The sequence below is a fragment of the Dermochelys coriacea genome, chromosome 2 (assembly GCF_009764565.3).
Source record: "Dermochelys coriacea isolate rDerCor1 chromosome 2, rDerCor1.pri.v4, whole genome shotgun sequence".
NCBI lineage: Eukaryota > Metazoa > Chordata > Testudines > Dermochelyidae > Dermochelys > Dermochelys coriacea.
This window is the reverse complement of record NC_050069.1, coordinates 625,688-650,906: the sequence shown is the minus strand read 5'-3', so window position 1 is coordinate 650,906 and position 25,219 is coordinate 625,688. Positions and strand designations below refer to the sequence as shown.

At 48.2% G+C, this 25,219-nt stretch overlaps 1 protein-coding gene across 32 annotated transcripts in view; it reads left to right on the top strand.

Annotated features, from left to right (window-relative positions):
* Positions 1-25,219, top strand: part of SCRIB (scribble planar cell polarity protein) — a 247,753-nt gene that overhangs the window by 107,398 nt on the left and 115,136 nt on the right. For 28 of the 32 annotated variants that reach the window (XM_043507163.1, XM_043507170.1, XM_043507166.1 and 25 more), the window contains 2 exons: positions 12,290-12,409; positions 12,697-12,753. In XM_043507163.1, the coding sequence (XP_043363098.1) occupies positions 12,290-12,409; positions 12,697-12,753 (177 nt within the window). The remainder of the gene's footprint in view (positions 1-12,289; positions 12,410-12,696; positions 12,754-25,219) is intronic. The other 4 variants (XM_043507172.1, XM_043507173.1, XM_043507182.1 and 1 more) reach the window with 1 other exon arrangement.

The following is a 25,219-nucleotide window of genomic DNA, read 5'->3' as shown; positions in this document are numbered from 1 at the left end:
CACTTTGATTGGCTCCATTGCCATAGTATGTCTGCATCTCACAGATCTATCCTGACACCCTTAGAGATGGAGAGCTGAGACATGAAATGGGGGGAGTGACCTGCCCAAGGTGATACAAAGTGTGGTAGACCTGGAGAGTGAACCCAGGCTTTCTGCTTCCCAGTACAAGGCCTTATCCATTAGACCATCCTTCCTTGTGGCTAGTATAAGTGTGATTATCTGTAAGAGGCCTCAGCCATTTGCTAGCCACTGACACGTGATGAGATTCTGAGGATAGCATCATTGATAAAGCCCCCTTTCAGCCGTTTGATCGCTACCTGGAGCCTGAACTGTGTTCCCCCGACACGGACAAGAGCTATGTTCCAGCTGCTGAAGTGAGCACTGCTGTATTTTTTCATGGTCAAGGTCTGAGGCTTGAAAAAGGAGTTTTACCTATGGTGCCTCAGTACTGCACTTTCCATTGGGATGAGGTGGTCCTCAGAACCAACCCAGCATTCATTCTTAGGGTAACCCTGTCCGACAGAACACGAGAGGCTTCTTCTTCGAGTAATGCAGCCATGCATTCCACTTAGGTGTGAGTACACCCCATGCACCGCAGCCAAACAGTTTTGCTCTCCAGGATGCCTCATAGCCATATCCCTTCCCCTGACTATATGAGCTGGCATCCCTCAGTTCCTTCTTACCACATTTGCCTTCTCTGCAGAGCCTACAGAGTCATCCCGTTTCGGCCCGTCAGCCCTGGAAAAGGATCTGGCTCTGGCTCAGTTGATGGCCTTGTCTTTGTCTCCAGATGATTCCCATGCTGCTGGGCTTTTCCTCCCCTTCAGTACCACGGGGTTTCAAAGTGTACCAAGTTCTTTTGCAATGCTTAGCTGCTTCCCTAGGTATCCAAGAGGAGTTCTTGCAGAACACCCACAAATTAGTGGATATCCTGCAACTGTCTGCCCCTGGGAGAATCACCCTCCCTATTAATGATACGCTCCTTGGACCTGGTAAAGCCCTCCAAAGCATACTGGCTTCAGTACCATCTAAGTGACTAAGTGCATGGAAAAGCGCTACTTTCTTCCTGTGCAGGTATTTGAGGGATTTTACTCCCATCCAGCCCCAAATTCTCTGGTTGCAACCACGGTGAACAGAGCCCGGCAGAGCAGGGTTAAGTCCATCCCCAAGGATAGGGATTCTAAATGATCGGACGTCCTGGGCAGGAAGATTTATACCTCATCTGCCTTACAGATGCTAATTGCTAATTAGCAAGACTTGCTGTCCAACTACGATTTTATGAACTGGACATCTGTGTTGAAATTCGCAGACCATCTGCCTGAGGCCTTGCGAGAGTAATTTCAGGCATTTGTCACCAAAGGCTGCTTAGTGGCTAAGGCATACTTGCAGTCCAACCTAGACGTTGTGGACACCTTGGCCAGGATGATAGCCTACGTGGTCACCATTAGCTGGGCTTCCTGGCTGCAGAATTCAAGTATTGTCCCAGTGTCCAGCAAGCCATTGAGGATTTGCCCTTTGTACCACTGCTGTTCTCAGACAAGACAGATGAGATGCTGCACTTCTTCAAGGACTCCAGGGCTATCCTGCAGGTGCACCACTGTGGTATTCAAGAGCAACACCAGCAGATGTATTGTCCCCAGCACCTGTTTGGCCAGCCCTCCCCTCTTCCAAGACAACGGGGCTACCCCAGAAAGGGGAAGAGATCCCACAGGATGAAGCAGTTGGGCTTGGGTTGGCCAGTCCACACGCCCTCCCCTGATGCCCTCCAATCACTCATTTTGACTTGTTGGTCCAGAGCACTGTTCCAATTGTTACTCCTCTCTCCCTATCCCCCTCTTTGGGGTCAGAATGCTTGAGGCTCCATAACCAGCAGCTGATTTCTAAGCACCACCAGATCAGGCTATGACATCCTGTTTCTCTCCACAGCTTCTCCCCACCCTCCGTCCCTGTCTCTCTTCAGGGACTCCTCTCATGAGATACTGCTCCTTGAGGAAGTCTGCTCTCTGCTGACTCTGGGAGCATCAGAGGAGCTTCCGCCAGAACACCAGGGTCATGGCTTCTACTTCCAGTACTTTCTGGTGCCAAAAGCCACAGGAGGGGTAAGACCCATCCTCAACCTTCGTGGCCTCAGCAAATATATCAGGTGCATGAGATTCCAAATGGTCACTCTATTGACTGTCCTCGATGCATTGTCTCAGAATGACTGGTTTGCTGCTCTGGCCATTCAGGATGCCTCCTTTCACCACAGACAGTTCCTTCAATTTGTCATGACGGAGCACCATATTCAGTACACAGCCCTCCCATTCAGCCTTTCTTCTGCCCCCTGGATTTTTACCAAATGCATGGTGGTTATCATGGCATATCTCAGGAAGAAAGGAATTCACACAATCCTGCATATGGATGACTGGTTACTAAAGGGTAGATCCAGAGAGGAACTTATTGCTCATGTTGGCACCACACTGCACTTGCTCAACTGTCTTGGTCTCAGGTTAAACACTGCAAAGGGAATGTTGGCTCCCACTCAGAAAATTGAGTTCATTGGGGCCTGTAGTGGTATCGCAGTCGTCCCTACCCATCCTGGTTTGGAGGGAGGCCACACTGCCTCACTGCATTGCTGGGATCATAGCCTGGCATCAGGGGAATTAGCAGAATAGGCTGTAGTGTCTTGGCTTTCATAACAGGGTGGAATCCCAAATAGTAAATAGGCCCTCAGGCAGTCTATTGACTCTAGCCCTTGGGTGGGGCTGAGCTAATGAGCAGTCTGTAGGCTCAGGCCTGTAATTGGGCAGGAGAGAGATCACTTGATCATTACCTGTTAGGTTCACTCCCTCTGGGGCACCTGGCATTGGCCACTGTCAGCAGACAGAATACTGGGCTGGATAGACCTTTGGTCTGATCCAGTATGGCCATTCTTAAGTTCTAACCCTTAGGCAGGGGAGAGCTAACAAGCATGCTGTTGTCCTGGCTGTGGCAGGTGGCAGACAAACCCAGGCTTCATAGCCTATGGTGGGGAGGCTGCCACCCCACGGGCGGGGTGGTAGGGGTAGGGGGACGAAGGCCCACCCGTCTCCACTATGTCCCAGCCCAGGGCTCTAACAGTGGCGGGGTGTTCCGCCTCTGGGTCAGCAGGGATCCTTCTGCAACACACTGACTGGCTGTTAAGCCACAATACCACCAAACTGAAGACTGTTTTCCCTGGGCTACTTCCTACCTTAGTCGCCTCTTTTCCAAGTTGAAAAGTCCCAGTCTAATTAATCTCTCCTCATCTGGCAACCCGTTTCATATCCCTAATAAATTTTTGTTGCCCTTTTCTGAACCTTTTCCAATTCCAATATATCTTTTTTGAGATGGGGCGACCACATCTGCATGCATTATTCAAGATGTGGGCATACAATGGATTTATATAGAGACAGTATGATATTTTCGGTCTTATTATGTGTCCCTTTCTTAATGATTCCCAACATTCTGTTTGCATTTTTGACTGCCGCTACCCATTGAGTGGATGTTTTCAGAGATCTATCCACAATGACTCCAAGATCTCTTTCTTGAGTGGTAACAGCTAATTTAGACTCCATAATTTTGTACGTAAAGTTGGGATTATGTTTTTCTTTGTGCATTACTTTGTATTTATCAACACTGAATTTCATCTGCCATTTTGTTGCCAAGTCTCACCTAGTTTTGAGAGATCCTTTTTTTAGCTCTTCGCAATCTGCCTAGGACTTAAGAGAACTTTGGTGAGGGACCTTGTCAAAGGCTTTCTGAAAATCTAAATACACTGGATCCCCCTTGTCCACATGCTTGTTGACCCCATCAAAGAATTCTAGTAGATTGGCGAGGCATGATTTCTCTTTACGAAAACTATGTTGACTCTTCCCCAACAAATTATATTCATCAATGTGTCTGACAATTTTGTTCTTTACTATAGTTTTAACCAGTTTGCCCAGTACTGAAGTCAGGTTTACCGCCCTGTAATTGCCAGGATCACCTCTGGAGCCCTTTTTAAAAATTGGCGTCACATTAGCTATCCTTCAGTCATTTGGTACAGAAGCTGATTTAAATGACAAGTTACAGACTACAGTTAGTATTTCTGCAATTTCACATTTGAGTTCCTTCAGAACTCTTGGGTGAATCCCATCTGGTCCTGGTGACTTATTACTGTTTAGTTTATCAATTTGTTCCAAAACCTCCTCTAATGACACCTCAATCTGGGACAGTTCCTCAGATTTGTCACCTAAAAAGAATGGCATTTCAGGCCCTCTGCAATGCATGTCATACTTTTTGGGACCATATCAGAGGCTTAGAGGTTCACATACTTACTGACAATACCACCACAATGTATTATGTGAACAATCACGGAGTAGCGCACTCCAGGCTACTCTGCTGAGAGGCAATCAGATTATGGGAATTCTGCCCTGAAGAGAACATTATTCTGAGAGCTGTTCACTTGTCCATAATCCAGAATCATAGAATCATAGAATCATAGAATATCAGGGTTGGAAGGGACCCCAGAAGGTCATCTAGTCCAACCCCCTGCTCAAAGCAGGACCAAGTCCCAGTTAAATCATCCTAGCCAGGGCTTTGTCAAGCCTGACCTTAAAAACCTCTAAGGAAGGAGATTCTACCACCTCCCTAGGTAACGCATTCCAGTGTTTCACCACCCTCTTAGTGAAAAAGTTTTTCCTAATATCCAATCTAAACCTCCCCCATTGCAACTTGAGACCATTACTCCTCGTTCTGTCATCTGCTACCATTGAGAACAGTCTAGAGCCATCCTCTTTGAAACCCCCTTTCAGGTAGTTGAAAGCAGCTATCAAATCCCCCCTCATTCTTCTCTTCTGCAGACTAAACAATCCCAGCTCCCTCAGCCTCTCCTCGTAAGTCATGTGCTCTAGACCCCTAATCATTTTTGTTGCCCTTCGCTGTACTCTTTCCAATTTATCCACATCCTTCTTGTAGTGTGGGGCCCAAAACTGGACACAGTACTCCAGATGAGGCCTCACCAGTGTCGAATAGAGGGGAACGATCACGTCCCTCGATCTGCTCGCTATGCCCCTACTTATACATCCCAAAATGCCATTGGCCTTCTTGGCAACAAGGGCACACTGCTGACTCATATCCAGCTTCTCGTCCACTGTCACCCCTAGGTCCTTTTCCGCAGAACTGCTGCCGAGCCATTCGGTCCCTAGTCTGTAGCGGTGCATTGGATTCTTCCATCCTAAGTGCAGGACCCTGCATTTATCCTTATTGAACCTCATTAGATTTCTTTTGGCCCAATCCTCCAATTTGTCTAGGTCCTTCTGTATCCTATCCCTCCCCTCCAGCGTATCTACCACTCCTCCCAGTTTAGTATCATCCGCAAATTTGCTGAGAGTGCAATCCACACCATCCTCCAGATCATTTATGAAGATATTGAACAAAACGGGCCCCAGGACCGACCCCTGGGGCACTCCACTTGACACCGGCTGCCAACTAGACATGGAGCCATTGATCACTACCCGTTGAGCCCGACAATCTAGCCAGCTTTCTACCCACCTTATAGTGCATTCATCCAGCCCATACTTCCTTAACTTGCTGACAAGAATGCTGTGGGAGACCGTGTCAAAAGCTTTGCTAAAGTCAAGAAACAATACATCCACTGCTTTCCCTTCATCCACAGAACCAGTAATCTCATCATAAAAGGCGATTAGATTAGTCAGGCATGACCTTCCCTTGGTGAATCCATGCTGACTGTTCCTGATCACTTTCCTCTCCTCTAAGTGCTTCAGGATTGATTCTTTGAGGACCTGCTCCATGATTTTTCCAGGGACTGAGGTGAGGCTGACCGGCCTGTAGTTCCCAGGATCCTCCTTCTTCCCTTTTTTAAAGATGGGCACTACATTAGCCTTTTTCCAGTCATCCGGGACTTCCCCCGTTCGCCACGAGTTTTCAAAGATAATGGCCAAGGGCTCTGCAATCACAGCCGCCAATTCCCTCAGCACTCTCGGATGCAATTTGTCCGGCCCCATGGACTTGTGCACGTCCAGCTTTTCTAAATAGTCCCTAACCACCTCTATCTCTACAGAGGGCTGGCCATCTCTTCCCCATTTTGTGATGCCCAGCACAGCAGTCTGGGAGCTGACCTTGTTAGTGAAAACAGAGGCAAAAAAAGCATTGAGTACATTAGCTTTTTCCACATCCTCTGTCACTAGCTTGCCTCCCTCATTCAGTAAGGGGCCCACACTTTCCTTGGCTTTCTTCTTGTTGCCAACATACCTGAAGAAACCCTTCTTGTTACTCTTGACATCTCTTGCTAGCTGCAGCTCCAGGTGCGATTTGGCCCTCCTGATATCTTTCCTACATGCCCGAGCAATATTTTTATACTCTTCCCTGGTCATATGTCCAACCTTCCACTTCTTGTAAGCTTCTTTTTTATGTTTAAGATCCGCTAGGATTTCACCATTAAGCCAAGCTGGTCGCCTGCCATATTTACTATTCTTTCGACTCATCGGGATGGTTTGTCCCTGTAACCTCAACAGGGATTCCTTGAAATACAGCCAGCTCTCCTGGACTCCCTTCCCTTTCATGTTAGTCCCCCAGGGGATCCTGGCCATCTGTTCCCTGAGGGAGTCAAAGTCTGCTTTCCTGAAGTCCAGGGTCCGTATCCTGCTGCTTACCTTTCTTCCCTGCGTCAGGATCCTGAACTCAACCAACTCATGGTCACTGCCTCCCAGATTCCCATCCACTTTTGCTTCCCCCACTAATTCTACCCGGTTTGTGAGCAGCAGGTCAAGAAAAGCGCTCCCCCTAGTTGGCTCCCCTAGCACTTGCACCAGGAAATTGTCCCCTACGCTTTCCAAAAACTTCCTGGATTGTCTATGCACCGCTGTATTGCTCTCCCAGCAGATATCAGGAAAATTAAAGTCACCCATGAGAATCAGGGCATGCGATCTAGTAGCTTCCGTGAGTTGCCGGAAGAAAGCCTCATCCACCTCATCCCCCTGGTCCGGTGGTCTATAGCAGACTCCCACCATGACATCTCTCTTGTTGCACACACTTCTAAACTTAATCCAGAGACACTCAGGTTTTTCCACAGTTTCGTACCGGAGCTCTGAGCAGTCATACTGCTCCCTTACATATAGTGCTACTCCCCCACCTTTTCTGCCCTGCCTGTCCTTCCTGAACAGTTTATAACCATCCATGACTGTACTCCAGTCATGTGAGTTATCCCACCAAGTCTCTGTTATTCCAATCACGTCATAATTCCTTGACATCACCAGGACCTCCAGTTCTCCCTGCTTGTTTCCAAGGCTTTGTGCATTTGTATCATCTCAGCAGGAATTTTTCCTTGAGTCACAAGTACACCCTGAAGACAAGTGTCCTCTGGTTTATCTTCGCAGCTTGGGACATCCTGATAATTGATCTATTTGCTACAAGGGACAACAGGAAATGTCATTGTTCTGCTGTCGAGGGGGCCTCACTCCAGGCTCTTTGTCTGACGCTTTCCACCTCTGCTGGCAGTCGGCTCTCCTGTATGCTTTTCTCCCAATCATCCGAGAAGTCATCCTTAGCTGAAGGCAGATTCTCATTCTCAGGCAGTGCTGGTTCTCGGCCTTTTCACACTATCTATTCAGCCTCCAATACCACTTCCTCTCCATCCCAGCTTAATCACGGCTGTACCTTGCATCCCGTGCTCAGCTTCCTGCGTCTCATGGCATGGCTTCTGCATGGCTGAATAAGGAGGAAGTTCAGCAGCTGTCCAGGCAGTCCTGCTTAACAGTAGAAAGCCCACTACCAGAATGGCCTCTTCAGCTAAATGGAAGCAGTTTTCAGTGTGATCTTTAGCTTTTATGTAGGACATATGAGAGTACCTGCTGCTCCTTCAGTCGTTGGGGCTTGCACTTAGTTCATTGAAAGTGCATCTGGCTTTCATTCCCCTGTTCAGGGTAGATCAGTCTTCTCCAGTGCCATGATAATAAGATTCTTAAAAGGGCTCCTTCATCTACATCTTCTTCTGATCTAAGAGCCAATTTCTCTGTGAGATTTTAACGCGGGCGTAGCAGCTTTGACGGGACCTCTGTTCAAGCCCATATCTTGTCCCTTTCCACTTTTGTATCAAAAACTGAATTCCTGGTAGAGATAACATCCACAAGAAGAGTCTGTGAGTTGCAGGCTCTGATGTGAACCCATCTTGAGTTCCCCAGCGGTGAATACACAGTTCTCCAGAGACAAAGTGACTTTATGACCACGCCCAAAATTGTTGTTTTAAGTGGTTTCTCAATTTCATTTGAACCAGGAGGTATATTTACCTGTATTCTTCCCTGAACCACATCCATCTCTGGAGGAGCAGTGTCTCCATCCGTTAGATGTCAGGCCACGTCTAGCCTTCTATCTGGACAAGACTAAACAGTTTTGTGCTTCACTTCGCCTGTTTGTGTCATATGCAGATCACATAAAGGATCAGGCAGTCTCTTCACAGATGATCTCTAAATGGAAAACATCCTGCATCAAGACGGCATATGAAATAGCTTTGGCTACGTCTCCTCAGTGGGTGTGAGCTCATTCTACAAGAGCACGAGCAATGCCCATAGCTTTCCTCAGTGAGGTTTTCATCTTGGACATTTGCAGGGCTGCTGCATGGTCATCCATACCTACATTCATGAACCATTATGCAATCACTGCATCATCCAGGGCAGATGCAAGCTTTGATAGGATGGTCCTGTGATTCTTGCTTACATAGACTCCGAGCGCCCCCTCCTGGGGGTGTACTGCTTGAGCGTCACCTAAGTATAATAGACAGCTGCATCTACTGAAAGAAGAAGAAATGGTTACTTCATGTAACTGTGGTTCTTTGCATTGTGATGCAGATGTGTATTCCCTGACCCACTCTCCGGCCCCTCTGCATCGGAGTCTCATCTTGGTGTTTGGTGCAAAGGAATTGAGGAGGATCAGGCCGCCGCCTCATATGGTTAGGGGAGAGGCTATGGCCATGAGATTCAAGCAAAATTTTCCAGCTCCAGCACTGGGCATGCACACACCTAAGTGGAAATACATGTCTGCATTACATCTTGAAGAACCACAGTTACAGTAAGTAACCATTTCTGTTGCTGCCATCCTGTCCCAATCCCAAAATCATGTGGCGTGGCATAACTGTTGGAAGAGTAATCAAAATATACCTGCACAGGACAGAGACCTCAAGAAGTCAGTGCCCAGCCTGGTGTTTCACTCCTCAGCAGTTCGGGGGGGGAAAGCTATCAATGACAATGATGGAAGGTGTCAGTCAGGGCTGGTAACTTTATGGGCAGAAAGGGCAGTGTGAGGAAATCTAGCCTCAGAGTGCACATTTTCCCAGCGCTGCCAAGTTGTCACAATGCCCTTGGCAGGTGCAGGGGAGGGCTGCAGTGAGTGCACACACAGTCGTCCTTACACAGCCATGGGCCTGCACTCTGCAGAGTTACTGAATGGCTCTTGCTCCCCCAAGCCTGGCGCTCCCTGGTACACACATCCCCAGCACAGACTGCTGGGCGTGCAGGGCCTAGAGGAGACATCGCCACAGGAGATGCACTCTGAGGTCTTTGGCATCCAGTGCCAGTTGGGCTGCAAATCACACTGCTAGAGAGTTTAGGAGAGCTCCCCTTTTCTCCCGCCCAATGTCAACAGGTGGAACATTCCAACGCTGCCGGCTGAGTGGTGCGGCCCAGCTGCTGGTACAATAATGTTGCTATTCCCCTGACACTCAGTTCCTTTGTCCTTCTGACAGCTGAGGAGCTGTCTCTGGGGAACCCTCCCAGCCATGAGGGGCCAGGGACGGTCAGCGCCCCCCCTCCCCCCCCACGATGCGCATGGGACGGTCAGAGCCCCTCTTCCCCAAGCTTGCCAGAGTCCCCTCCCCTGCCACTAGGGGTCAGAACTAGTCAGAGCCTCCTCCCCCTCTTAACGAAGGGCCAGGGCCCGTCATAGAATCATAGAAGATCAGAGTTGGAAGAGTCCTCTGGAGGTCATCTAGTCCAACCCCCTGCTCAAAGCAGGACCAACACCAATTAAATCATCCCAGCCAGGGCTTTGTCAAGCCTGACCTTAAAAACTTCTAAGGAAGGAGATTCCACCACCTCCCTAGGTAACGCATTCCAGTACTCACCACTCTCCTAGTGAAATAGTGTTTCCTAATATCCAACCTAGACCTCCCCCACTGCAACTTGAGACCATTGCTTCTTGTTCTGTCATCTGCCACCACTGAGAACAGCCTAGATCCATCCTCTTTGGAACCCCCCTTCAGGTAGTTGAAGCCTGTTATCAAATCTCCCCTCTCTCTTCTCTTCTGTAGACTAAATAACCCCAGTTCCCTCAGCCTCTCCTCGTAAGTCATGTGCTCCAGCCCTCTAATCATTTTCATTGCCCTCTGCTATACTCTCTCCAACAGGGGTGGCCAACCAGAACCTGAGAAGGAGCCAGAATTTACCAGTGAACATTGCCAAAGAGCCACAGTAATACGTCAGTAGCCCCCCATCTGCTACCCCACCCCAGCCCCGCCAATCAGCGCCTCCCCCTCTCTCCGCAAGCCTCCCACCCGCCATAGTCAGCTGTTTTGCAGTGCGCAGGAGGCTCTTGTGGGGATGGGGGCGGAGCGAGGGCATGGCAGGCTCAGGGGAAGAGGCAGGAACCTTGTGGGAAGGGGTGGAGTGGTGGCAGGACCTGGGGCAGAGCAGGGGGTTGAGCAGTAAGCACCCCACAATACATTGGAAAGTTAGCATCTGTAGCTCCAGCCTCAGAGTCAGCACCTATGCAAGGAGCTGCATATTAACCTCTGAAGAGCCACGTGCGGCTCCGGAGCCTCAGGTTGGCCACCCCTGCTCTCCAATTAGTCTACATCCCTTCTGTAGTGGGGGGCCCAAAACTGGACCCAATACTCCAGGTGTGGCCTCACTGGTGCTGAATAGAGGGGAGTAATCACTTCCCTCGATCTGCTGGCAATGCTCCTACTAATACAGCCCAATATGCTGTTGGCCTTCTTGGCAACAAGGTCACACTGCTAACTCATATCCAGCTTCTCGTCCACTGTAATTCCCAGGTCCTTTTCTGCAGAACTGCCGCTTAGCCAGTCAGTCCCCAGCCTGTAGCGGTGCATGGAATTCTTCCTTCCTAAGTGCAGGACTCTGCACTTGTCCTTGTTGAACCTCATCAGATTTCTTTTGGCCCAATCCTCCAATTTGTCTAGGTCACTCTGGACCCTCTCCCTACCCTCCAGCTTATCTACCTCTCCCCCCAGCTTAGTGTTATCTGCGAACTTGCTGAGGGTGCAATCCATCCCATCATCCAATCGTTAATAAAAAACATAGAACAAAACCGGCCCAAGGACTGACCCTTGGGGCACTCCGTTTGATACTGGCTGCCAACTAGACATGGAGCTGTTGATCACTACCCATTGAGCCCGACAATCTAGACAGCTTTCTATCCACCTTATAGTCAGTCAGAACTCCCTCCTCTCGTCCCACGACAGGCAAAGGTCAGTCAGAGCCTCATACCACTGCCATGAGGGGCCAAGGGTAAGGCCAAAGAGTCTCACCTGCTTCAGATAATAGGTTTCATTCCGAACAGATCTGGAACATAATACTTTACATCACGGTTAGTTAATTATGTTTTGTCAAGGTCCAAATTTCTTGGTCTAGGTTCAGACTCCAGAGGAAATTTAAAAAAACAATATTGATAACAATAAGTAAATAAAAAGATTTCGGGGGTCCATTCAAAAGCAGCTGGCAGTCCAGATTTGGCCCGCGGTCTGCCTATTGACTACCTCTGCTCTACATGTTACATAGCTCTAAAATTGTTTTCCATACCAAGATCTCGCAATAACCATGACAATCAGCTAGTTCTTAGCTTTTGGCAGAGACCACACATGATCCTCTTTGGTGAAATCTTGAGAAGATGGTGACATACCTGTTTGGGCCTGGCTGTGTCAGACCTCTCATCTGACATCTTCCTGCCTTGTGAGGGGCCAGGGTTGCTCAGAATCCCTCTGCGCCCTTCCCCTCCCCCGTCCTGTGAGGGTGCCTGGGCAAGTCAGAACCCTTTCTCAAAATGTCCCTGTGTGACACTGGGGGTTGGAATGTTTGTCTCCATATTCTGAGTGCCCTTGTGCACATGTGTGAGGTGGTCTCGGTGCCCTAGGGGATGGGAAGGGTCTCAAGAGGTACATGACTGTGGTCTGTTGGGCGGGATCATCTCTGTGCTCTGAGTACCCAGGGGACAGGTGGGGGTCTCTGTGGTCTAAGGCACTGGGTGTTCCTGACATATGATGTTACCTTCTTTTTTGCAGCTGTCCCCAGGAATCATTGCCAACCCCTTTGCCGCTGGCATTGGTCGCAAGAATAGCCTGGAAAGCATCTCCTCCATTGACCGTGACCTGACCCCAGAGGAGCTGGAGATCCTACAAAAGGTGGGTGCTGTAACTACCTTCAGGAGATTGGGATAGGGCAGAATGGTCTCTGAAGCTCTGCAGTATTTTGCATTGGCCTATGGAGCCTGCACCATGGTAGAAGATTTCACTCCTCCCCATAGCTCCTGTGCACCTGCTGTTTCCATAAGATTGGAAGGGTGGTAATGCTTCTCCCAGAAGGACTCAGGGATGTGACTCTCATATCTTCTCCTTTGGGGTGATGGTGCTGCCCCTAGAGCAGGGGTCATTTTAGGATCTGGCCCTCTTATCTTTCCCTTTGTTCCCAGGAGATGGAGATGGTGAGGGAGGCGACTCAGTGGGAGAGAGAAGAAATGGAGAAAGTGGTGAGAGCATTTTAACACTGACATTCTGACCTTGACAATGTCTTGACCAAGGTGGTGAATTCTGAGGCAAATGCCGCAGAATTGCCCTAACCAGAGCACTACTTCCCACAGGAAGCTCTGGGTCCTCTCCTCACCTCTGGGGTATCAGCTCTCTCTGCTCACCAATATCCCCAGCTCTCCAGACCCTCTTTTTTCGTCTTCCCATACCTCTTTTCCCTTGCTTCATTGGGACTATTCCAGCATCTGTAACATGGTTTCATGCTGCTCTTCACTATACTTGTGCCTCAATCACAAGGCAGGCCTCCAGTCTAAGAGCAGAAGCCTCTGTTCTCTGGATTAGATGGGAGCTCCAAGATGATCAGTTCTCTCCAAACAGCACCATTAACTGCATACAGCTAGTAAAGTCAAAGGTGGGAACATACAACTCATATCTGTCCATATTTTAAGGAGACACAACTGCAGGTCCTGGTACAAGATGCTGAATCTCAATCCAAACATTCCTTTACCTATCTAAGTGCAAAGTAATGCACACTGGAAAAAATAATCCCAACTATACATACAAAATGATGGTGTCTAAATTAGCTATTATTGCTCAAGAAAGAGATCTTGGAATCATTGTGGATAGATGTCTGAAAACATCTGCTCAATGTGCAGCAGCAGTCAGGAGCAATTAGGAAAGGGATAGATAATAAGACAAAAAAATCCATAATGCCACTATATAAATCCATGGTACGCTCACACCTCAAATACTGCATGCAGTTCTGGTCACCCCATTTCAAAAAAAAGATGCATTAGAATTGGAAAAAGGTACAGAGAAGGGCAACAAAAATGATTAGTAAGGCTGTGTTTATGTCACGGAGATCATGGAATCGATGACTTCCAGAGAACTCTGTAAAAAGAAAAGGAGTACTTGTGGCACCTTAGAGACTAACAAATTTATTAGAGCATAAGCTTTCGTGAGCTACAGCTCACTTCATCGGATGCATTTGGTGGAAAAAACAGAGGAGAGATTTATATACACACACACAGAGAACATGAAACAATGGGTTTATCATACACACTGTAAGGAGAGTGATCACTTAAGATAAGCCATCACCAACAGCAGGGGGGGGAAGGAGGAAAACCTTTCATGGTGACAAGCAGGTAGGCTAATTCCAGCAGTTAACAAGAATATCAGAGGAACAGTGGGGGGTGGGGTGGGAGGGAGAAATACCATGGGGAAATAGTTTTACTTTGTGTAATGACTCATCCATTCCCAGTCTCTATTCAAGCCTAAGTTAATTGTATCCAGTTTGCAAATTAATTCCAATTCAGCAGTCTCTCGTTGGAGTCTGTTTTTGAAGCTTTTTTGTTGAAGTATAGCCACTCTTAGGTCTGTGATCGAGTGACCAGAGAGATTGAAGTGTTCTCCAACTGGTTTTTGAATGTTATAATTCTTGACGTCTGATTTGTGTCCATTCATTCTTTTACGTAGAGACTGTCCAGTTTGGCCAATGTACATGGCAGAGGGGCATTGCTGGCACATGATGGCATATATCACATTGGTAGATGCGCAGGTGAACGAGCCTCTGATAGTGTGGCTGATGTGATTAGGCCCTAAGATGGTATCCCCTGAATGGCTTATCTTAAGTGATCACTCTCCTTACAGTGTGTATGATAAACCCATTGTTTCATGTTCTCTGTGTGTGTGTATATAAATCTCTCCTCTGTTTTTTCCACCAAATGCATCCGATGAAGTGAGCTGTAGCTCACGAAAGCTTATGCTCTAATAAATTTGTTAGTCTCTAAGGTGCCACAAGTACTCCTTTTCTTTTTGCGAATACAGACTAACACGGCTGCTACTCTGAAACCAGAGAACTCTGTGAAATTTTCTGCTTTGGCCCTTGGGGCTACAGGACTGGAGCTGGCAGCCAGAGGGGCCCCAGCAGTTCCAGCGATGGCCTCCTCAGGGTTCCAGCGACAGGCGACAGCCTTGCATGCGTGGGGGGAGGGGAACCCCACAGCTTCCAGCCACCATGGTAGCAGGAAAAACCATGGAGCTGCAGCAGCAAAAGTCAGAGACAGGTCACGGTTACCGTGAATTTTTGTTTATTGCCCGTGACCTGTTCGTGAGTTTTACTAAAAATAACCATGACAAAATCTTCACCTTAATGATGCAGGGGATGGAACAGCTTCCACATGAGGAGCAATTAAAAAGATAGGGACTGATCAGCTGAGAAGAGAGACGAGTGGGGGGGAGACGAGGGATATCGATCAAATCATAACGGGGCTGAGAAAGTGAATAAGGACATGTGATTTACCCCTTCACACAACACAAGAACCAGGGGTGTCAGGATCCCACCACAGGCAATCAGGACCAATGGTTAAAGGAGGGGCAAACCTGAGACAGGGAGGAGTGTAGGAGTGCGTAGTCAGGTTCCAGGCCAGGATCGATACCAAGGGTCTGATTTCAGTGTCCATGTCAGAAGGCAAAGTCCAAATCAAGCTGCAGTTGAAACCAGAAGTTCAGGAGCAAGAAATGATTATGACAGCTACACTAATATCACACTCATGCCTGAACACTTCCTGGAATGCACTTTAGGATTATATAGGGCAGGCAGCCAATCAGAAGCCATGGGCTGCTGCCGGTCAGACCCCTTAAGGCAGGACTTCCCATGGTCTGTGTCCACAACAGGTCATGGGCATTGGAGCACAGGCTGATTACAGCTGCAGCTAGGTGGCAGCATGAAGATTCCCGCTGCCTGGCAGATCTGCAGGTCCACGATTCTAGACCCACGGGCCTTACGAGGGGTCACCAATTAAATTAATAGACAGCAGGTTTAAAACAAATATAAGGAAGTACTTCTTCACACAACGCAGTCAACCTGTAGAATTCATTGCTGTGGAATGTTGTGAAAGCCAAAAATATAACTGGGTTCAAAAAAGAACTAGATAAGTTCATGAAGGATAGGTCCATCAGTGCCTATTAGCCAAAGTGGTCAGGGATGTAGTCCCCTGCCCTGGGCGTTCCTAAATCTCGGACTGCCAGAAGCTGGGCTTGGACAACAGGGGCTGGATCACTTGATAATTGCGCTGTTCTGTTTGTTCCCTCTGAAGTGTCTGTCACGGGCCGCTGTCAGAAGACAGGATATTGGGCTAGATGGACCATTGGGTCTGACCCAATATGGCCATTATCGTCTTATTTATATTACTGTCAATCACTGTGATAGCTGACCATCTGCCATATAAAATAGATTGGCAAAAATCAAGATTCTTATGGACTTTGTGTACTTCTGTGATACTCCTCCCTTTTGAAATGATACAAAGCTCTGCATGGGGTAGGTCTTTTGTTTTTTGTTTTTTTAAGGGATAGGGTTTAAAAGGAATGGAGGATGCTATGAATATCAGTCTGGTTATGTTGGGGGGAAAAATAATCAATCTTGGCAGTTTGCATGCGAGGTCTCTAATGTATTTGAGACGTGACCCATTAATTGCTTTGAAGATTTGGACAAAAATCTTAAGCTGATAAGGGAAGCAGATTATGAGGGTCTGGACAACAGGCTTTTGAGCCCAGGAATCTTTAGCATTTTTGTTCACTTGGGGGATTTTAGGCATGTAGTGCCAATAATCTTAATTTAAAACAATTTATAACCATTTATTCTCTCAACTTGGTGCCCTTCCCATGCAGGATGGGGCATGGTCACTTACTCGGTTAAGCTAGAGTAAATGGTGGATTCTCTATAACTTGAAGTCTTTAAATCATGATTTGAGGCCGTCAGTAACTCAGCCAGAGGTTAAGGGTCCATTACAGGAGTGAGGTTCTGGGGCCTGTGATGTGCAGGAGGTCAAACTCCATGATCACTGTGACAGGATCCCTGGGGTGTAGCCTGGGGGTGTGGGATCGTTGATCCCCTTTAACTCTCCAGCCTGGGCTGTCTCTCACAATGCTTTTCTAGTGATGTGATGCAAACCCCTCTGGGTGCTGTAATCACTCAGCACAACCACTTATGGACCCCCACACCCGTTAGATTGCATGAATGCTCCCAAAGCCACTCATGAATCACACACAGAAAGACATCAGCCCAATTCCTCAAGCTCCCAGCCTTGTATCTCACTAATATATTGTCTTGTACTGCTCAAGATGAGTAATGCAAGTTTTTTATTTGGTTCATCACTTCATCAATGGAAAGTGGATATACACCAGCCTTTGTAAACCTGAGCAGATTTATAGACTATCAGGGTTGGAAGGGACCTCAGGAGGTCATCTAGTCCAACCCCCTGCTCAAAGCAGGACATATCAAACACTTCAGGCAAACTCATTGGTAAAGATAAACGGGAAAACAAGTTTATTGACTCCAAAAGATAAATTATAAGTGATAGGCAAAAAGTCAGTTAGTTACCAAAATAAGATAAAATATAAGTATGCAGTCTAAACTCTCAACCCTATTAGGCTGGGCAACATCTAGATAAGAGGTGGGCAAACTACGGCCTGCAGGCCACATCTGGCCTGTAGGACCGTCCTGCCCAGCCCCTGAGCTCCTGGCCCAGGAGGCTGTCCCCCCTCCCTCGCAGCCAGCCGCCACGCGGTGCAATGCTCTGGGCGGCGGGGCTGCAGAGCCCGGCCTGATCCGGTGCTCTGTGCTGCGCAGCGCGGCTGCCTCTCCTGATGCAGCCGTGCTGCCAGCCACCGGTGCTCCAGGCAGTGTGGAAAGGGGGCAGGGAGCAGGGGGGTTGGATGGGGTCAGGGCAGTCAGAGGGCAGGGAACAGGGGTTGAACGGGTCCCGGGGGGGCAGTCAGGAAGGAGAGGAGGGGTTGGATGGGGTGGGGGGGGGCAGTTAGGGCGAGGGGTCTGGGGGCAGTCATGGAGTAGGGGTGGTTTGATGGGGCAGGGGTCCCGGGGCAGGGCAGTCAGGAAGGAGGGGGGGGTGGATGGGGCAAGGGTCCCCGGGGGGCCATCAGGGAACAGAGGGAGTTGGATGGGGCAGGAGTCCTGGGGGGGGGCCGTCAGGGGGTGGGGGGCGGGTCATGCCTGGCTGTTTGGGGAGGCACAGCCTCCCCTAACCAGCCCTCTATACAATTTCAGAAACTCAGGCCAAAAAGTTTGCCCACCCTGATCTAGATTAAACAGTTTTTCTCACCCCCCTGGATAGTGCAGTTCATAGTACACAGGTTTCACCCTTGAAACCTGGGCCAGTCTCCTCTGTTGGAGTCGTCAGTCTTCTGAGTGTCTTTGTTGCTTGCAGCATAGGTGGGGGCAGGAGAAAGGCCAAGCATGGGGCCCCTGTGTTCTGTTTTATACCCTTAGTCCATGTGCTTGGAGAACAGAAGTCCAGGCATGTCTGGTGGATATTGCAGAGTCATCAGACAAGGTTGAGCAATTCCCCTGGTGTGGCCTTATGCAAGTGAGTCATTGAATTGTAACTCCTTTGCTGGACAATGGTTGGTGATGTTTGTTCAGCACCCACCAGGGTGTTGGTTACCTCCCTTGTCATTGTCTCTGGGGAGCTAGTATCTGGGCGCTTCCCAAATCCATGGCATATTTTAGTGAAAACCATACAACACAATTATTATAATTTTATATGCATTAATGATACACACATTAGGTAGAACAGTGGGTTTCAGCAGAACATAACCTTTCCCACGATACTTCACATGGCATGCTTTATATGAAATATCACAATTATACACAAATGATTAATATGGGGGTTACAGGGTGCTTCCCCAAGGTATAGAGTGTCACAATCACGATGGTCCCTTCTGGCCTTAAAGTCTATGACTATGATTGACTGCAGAGACGCAAAGTTTGAAGGAAGACTTGAATAAAAAGGAAGGATGGGGGTTCCCTTGTATTAGGGGCTCCCTAGCATTTCCTTACTGCTTCTTGGCAGACCTATAGCTTAGTCAGAGCCATATCAACTCCTGCAGCCAGCTCTTGACCTGTCCCTATCTTGAGACCTGCAGGGCGGCCACATGGTGTCAGGACATTCACATAGTTTTCCAGTGTCATAGAGTCCATGCCCTTGACTCTTCAGCCATAGTGGGTGTAGCAGATGGAGCACTCACCAGCACCATGCCTCCTGCTGGTCATCTGGGAATTAGCTCTTTCCAACCTCGAAGCGCCTCCTGCTAGCTGGTGTCTCTCCTGCCTCAGGACCCCCAAGTTCCTCCCGGACCCCGGTGCCCTTTACCTTAGGGTTCTGCCTACCACAGTACCCCCACACTCTGGGTCTCCCCTCCCAGGGGAACCCCAAACCCTCTGTGCCCACCTTGCCTCAGTGGCTACTGCCAGTCATCCTCTAACCCCCTTTCCCTGGGAGAAACTGCAGTCTTTGATGGCCATTCATCACTGACAAGGAGATTGGACCTGCTGCCTTTGCCTATCCTCGGGCTACCCCTCTTTAGCCCCGGTACCTGCTTAGGCCTTAAACAAGCCCTCAGCCTGGAGAGTTGCCAGGCTGGAGCTCCCCAGCTCCTCTTGCCCTTCCCCAGCAGAGCTCTGCCCCAGGTACCCTGTACTCCCAGGCAGCCAGGTCCTTCCCACTCCTTAGCCCTTATATCAGAGCGAGATGTGGCCTGGTTGGGTGTGGCCACGGCTGTGGCCACTTCCCCAGTCAGCCTACCTTTTTCCCCAGGAGCCAGGTAACTGCTCCTCTACAGCAGGTTTGGTGTTGGTCTATGCATGATGCTTGTACCCCTTGTGAGTTTGTTTAGGTGTCATTTATCATCAGGTATTTCCTCCCTGGCAGAGCTACATCTTTCTTCTGAAATGTTCCCTTTATTACTCTTTGGAGACTCCTCTGGATCCATCCTTGGAACTGCAGGGTCTGCAAGTGGAGATCTACTAGAACGGATGTGTGTTTGTTCTCAGAAGAGATTTTCATTTTAATGGTTCCGCAGCCATCTGCCAGCCCCATGGGGCTGGAAGCGTCATTTCTCTCTGGTGTGTGTTTCATCTTTCACAGAGATATGAAATTGGAGTGTGTCATTGCTGTTCCGGAGCAAGCCTGGTTTGTGACTCTGCCTGCTGGAGACCAATGACATTACAATTTCAGCAAGAGCAATCTTTGTCAGTCTCAAGTGAGGGCCCATCATGACCTGCCCCTTCCTACGCACACGCCTTATTCAATACCAGTGCCTCTGGGTTGCTAGTACAGCCTTTTTAACCCTCTAATCTTCTCAGGGCACTCGCTTCTGAATACCAGGTGATTGTGGCTGTTTTTCTGAGCTCTGTTTCTAGGACCCAGCAGCCCTTTTCAGAACCCTTGTGTTTACTATGCCTCCAACTTCTGGGTTTGACAAAACACTAAGTTTCATTTAGTCTGAGTAAACAGAACATAAACCTGATAATAGCACTCAGTAACCTTTCTGCTTCTGACTCCAAGAGGGATAGCCTAATCCTATTCGCAAAAAGAAAAGGAGTACTTGTGGCACCTTAGAGACTAACAAATTTATTTAAGCATAAGCTTTCGTGAGCTACAGCTCACTTCATTGGATGCACCGATTAAGTGAGCTGTAGCTCACGAAAGCTTATGCTCAAATAAATTTGTTAGTCTCTAAGGTGCCACAAGTACTCCTTTTCTTTTTGCGAATACAGACTAACACGGCTGCTACTCTGAAACCTAATCCTATTAGAGCCCAGCAATGTTTCTCCTCATGACCACAGTCTAGCTCTCCAACTCCCTCTGTGATCCTTCTCCCTCTTCTCACAGGAGCCAAAAAATTCAACCCCCCAAAATTCTGAAAGAGCAATCTGAGTGGAATGTCCATCCAGGAGTCCAAGTCTGTTTCTCCATGCACCCAGTGGCATGTGTTCTTTTTCGTCTTGTCCCACAACCTACCCCATTGTACAGTTTCACTTAACATTTATCCTATGACAGCATCTCGTATCCAATATTTTTCAGGTCAGTGTAGTTCCTTTTCCCCAGAACCATGTGGATCTATTGTAATGAGAAAAAGCCCTTCAGAGACTAATGACACTACAGAATGGCTGAAGGGCCCAAAAGAGACATTTCTGAGAAAGGTACAAGCCGAGGAAAGCAATAAAAGTGCCACAAACTTAGGAACATAACTTGAGAGCATAGGCATGTTGAATCTGCAATTGCCAAATACACACTTAATTTCAACTAGAAATCACACCTTTGCAGCCGCAGTGATCTTCCACACATTCTAGCCCCCAGGGGCTCTGCTCACCAGCAGGCTGCAGGGCCAGGAGAAAGCCCTGTTCTCCCAGCAGCTCACACAGGTGTGCTTTGGTCATTTTAATGCTCTTTTATGCTGAGCTGGAGGGGTAGGGCATGTTAAACTCTAGTCTTTTAAGAGCCTGTGCAATCACACCTTTGGGACTCAGTGTCTGACTCACTGAGCTGCAGAACTGCCTTGAAAGACCATGTCTGTTGCGGAGTGGAGTGGGGGGTTACATGAGTTTTCTTGCATGAGGTGATGTCCTTGCCTTTCTCTGTAAAAGAGAGTGCACCACCTCAGCTCCTTCACCACTGCCACAGAGAGCAAACAGAACTCATCTTTATGGCCTTGGGACTAGACTTCCCTTTAGCCTATCTTCAGACCTTGTTGTCAATAAATAGCTAGTTAGAGTAGTATAGTGTGAGAATCCAAGGCTAATTAGGGGCAGCTGATATTTTAGGTTGACCAGCTGATATCCACCCAGGTCTTCAATGGTTCTTAACCCATGTTGCTTATTGAAAGAAATGTGACTCAGTATCAGTGTTATCAATTTTAGTAAAACAATTAAACCAACAAAACAAAATCAAGAAAACATATAACCAAAGTTAAGATACTGTTAACATTAAACTAATTGAAGTTTAAAGCAATACAGTTATCGAATCAAGGTCAAATCAGAAAATCAAGTTAGTCTCACTGTTTGACTGAAATTAAATCATCAAATTAGTTTAATCATCAGATTAATACATCATATAATCAATCCTTATAAATGCTAAGATTTAAAGAAGTGGCTGTCTGTTTGGTTATAAATCCCAATTAAATAATTACCAAAGTAAATAAAATCTGTAACTTGGAGCTGGTTAAATATTTTGATACTGAAACCGAATTATTAGCTAATGTGTAAGCCACAGACTTAGAGCCTATTATACAACTTCCTCCTTAGATTTCAGTTTTGGTGCAGTGGGTAACCCTTTCCTTCCCCCCGCCACAGAGATAATATAATACAGAATACTCTAATAAGCCAATGTTTGACAACTCTTATGTATTAAAATTTAATATGATAGTTTTAATTTTCTTCTGACTTTTGAACATGGAACACAGAACACTCTTTATTGAGTACCCATATGAAGCTATGTTTAAGGCTAATTAAACCTGGGGAATTTTCTGGCACCTTCCTCATATGGACTTTATGGGTGTTCAGACTCATTCATGCACACAATCATACCTTCACACCCTAAAATTAGACAATAGAAAGACTGGGATGTCTCCCAGCTAATAAAGACAAAAAGAGAAGAACTAAAAATAAGATATTGGATATAACAGGGGGGTTCATGAACTCTTCGACTCTCGTAGAGTAGGAGCTGGCACTGCAATTAAGAAGCCAGACGATGATATAGTGCTTCTCACTAGCAGACCTTCTTTGGGTGCAGGGAGACTGGTCAAAGGCTGGTGTAGATGTCTTGACTTCCTCTTCGCAAGGTGGCCCACTTCACAGGTTCTGTAATATCAGGCTTCCCTCAGGTGGCTCACTGTCACGAAAGGCAAGACTCTTTGGCCTTACCCTTGATTCAGACAGTTTGTGGGCTTTGTCACTCCTTCTTGCAGTACCTCCTTCCCTGGCCTTTGGCCTGGCCAGTTGCCAAGCCTATATTGGAGCCATGCAGTTTGGTTCAGTCAGGTTCAAATTAAGTCACCCTTGGTTAGTGGCAGTTTGGGAAAAGTTCTGCTTAACACAGTAATTTAAAAATTGTTTGGTGTTTGCAAACCACAGAAACTAAATTTTGTGACCCCTCTAAAAATATCAAAAATATAGAATACAAGAACAAAGCTGATAATGCTTTTATTGGGGTGAAAGGGGCTTGAGATGATATTATGTCACCAAATTCAACCCAAAATCGTATACAAATAACTGATTGAAAAAGCCCTAGCAACAACCAGCCACTTAACAGTTATGCACCAGTGAATTAAAAATAAGTTTGGACATTTTATGATGAATGTCATAATTCTTCTTGCAAACAAAACAATTACAGTCATTTTTCTATTTGGGAACTATGTTATAAGTCAAACAACTTATCTCTTCTGCTCGCTAGAGAAAAGGTACTTTAAAACCTATAAATATGAAATCCATTAAAAATAAAAATAAAGTCTATATAATGTCTGTATTCCCATATTTGCATTTCTCTCACAATAGGATGATTTAGTATAACTAGACCTTTCCTTGTCCTGGGAGCACTTGCCCCTTACCAGTATTTCTTTGGGTCCTGAGCCCAGTAAACATTTCAACAGGTGTGTCTTTTGCCTGGTAATCAGAGAGGACACCAACACTCACATCCAATGCATCTATGCCTCAAAGAGACACAGTTGGAAAGGGAGTGTATGGTTTGCTGCATTTTCTCTTACCACACCAGAAGAGGGAGACACTTGAGGCTTCAGTCTCTGGACCTATCCTCCAGCTCCTTCATATCGGGATCGGAAGTCCAGTCAGATGCTGGCTTGGGTAAAAGAGAGAAGAGAGTGCACATCTCACTACAATAGGGTCATAAACAGAAGAAAAAGAGGAAGAATCTTGTCTCGTCTTCTTCATGCTTCCTATCACCTGAGTACTTTGAAGTCTCTCATACAGTACGGCTGTCACCTCTTCTCCATTCTCCACCAGAGCCAGACATCTTGGCACTAACAGACTTTGACTCCCCTCTGGTTCAGATTCTGGTGACACTATTGAACTTTCCATGTCTGCATGGAGCTCCACCACGCACCTGCTAGCCATTCCACAGTATGCTTTTCTGCTCCCTGACTCTCTGCCCATTTCTGTTCTTCCAGTCTCAGTCAGAAGCCGGTTTGAGTGTACCTTCGAGTCTTTAGGAGATAGACTTGGAGCATGCCTCAGTTTGATCTCAGGACATCGGACCTCTTCTCTCACCTCAAATCCAGACATCACAGAAGAATATGATGCAGGTCCCTCTTCAGCTGTTCACGGGGCTCTACATGCAGGACTTGAAGGTACGCTTTCTGGCACCATTGCCATTGCCAGTGCCTCTTCCTCATCTGAAACAAATGCACCTTTCTTGCTGGACGAATGCAGGCCCTGGATCCATCATGTCTCTAGGAGGATCTGTCCATATCTGAGGAATGGAACAATACCTCTTCAGAGGCACCATACGAGCCTCCTTTTAAGGCACACACTATTAGCACCCCCACCAGACGATCAGATTGTTTTCTTGTTTTCCTTCCTGATGATCAAAAGCAGTTTCAGGAGCTGTTAGGGAGGACATGTCTACATTACAAACTTAGTCGACCTAACGTAGGCTACCAGAGTTATTTCTGCAGTTTTTCATGTCCACACTACCCTCTTTCTGTCGGTGTACATGTCCCCAACCGGAGCGCTTCCACTGACTTAAGAGGGACAGTGTGGAGGACTGAGAACCCAGGTTCTCAGGTCCACACACAGCTCCCACTGGGAGCCCAGCTGCTGCCCAGGCTCTCCTCTCCGCTCTCCAATGGGAGACCAGCTACCGCCAGGGCTCTCAGCTCTGCTCCCTGCTACTGCCTGGGCTCCCTGCCAGGAGCCTGGCTGCCCTGCCCCTGCCTCCCCCCCCACCCCCGGGTTTCCCTGTTCCCCAGGTTCCCAGCATTGAGCAGGGAGCCAAGACCCCTGGGAGGCAGTTGGGCTCCTAGTGGGCAGCAGGGCGCCTGGAGCCTGGGCAGTACTCAGAATGCCAGTGGGGAACTGGGAGCCCGGGCAGCAGCCTGGCTTGGAGTGGGGAGCCTGAACACAAGCCCTGCTAGGAGCGGGGAGCCAGGAGCCCCGGGGGGGGGGGCAGCGGGATCCCAGCTGGGAGTCTGGAGCCCAGGCAGCAGTGCCTCGGCTCCTAGGGAGCCTGCGTGGCATCTGGGCTCCTTGTGGAGCAGGAAGCCTAGAACTCAGGCGGCACCCAGTCTCCCAGCAGGGAATTGGGAGCCCAGGTGGCAGCCTGGTGGGGGGTGGGGAGCCTTGACGACAGACAGGCTCAGAGCGGAACGCCCAGGCACAAGCCCAGCTGGGAGAGGGGAGCCAAGAGCCCTGGGGGGCAGCTGGGTTCCCAGTGGGAAGCTCTGCACCTGGAACCAGGAGCCTGGGCTCAGCCAGGCTCCCAGTGGGGAACCTGGGTGGCAGCCCGGCTCGGAGTGGGAAGCCTGGGCACAAGCCCAGCTTGGAGCAGGAACCCTGACTACAAGCCCAGTGGGGAGCCAGGGAGCTGGGGAGCAGCTGGGCTCTAGCTTGGAGCTTCCCACCTGCCCTGGAGTGACAGCCCGAGCTGTGAGCCAGCT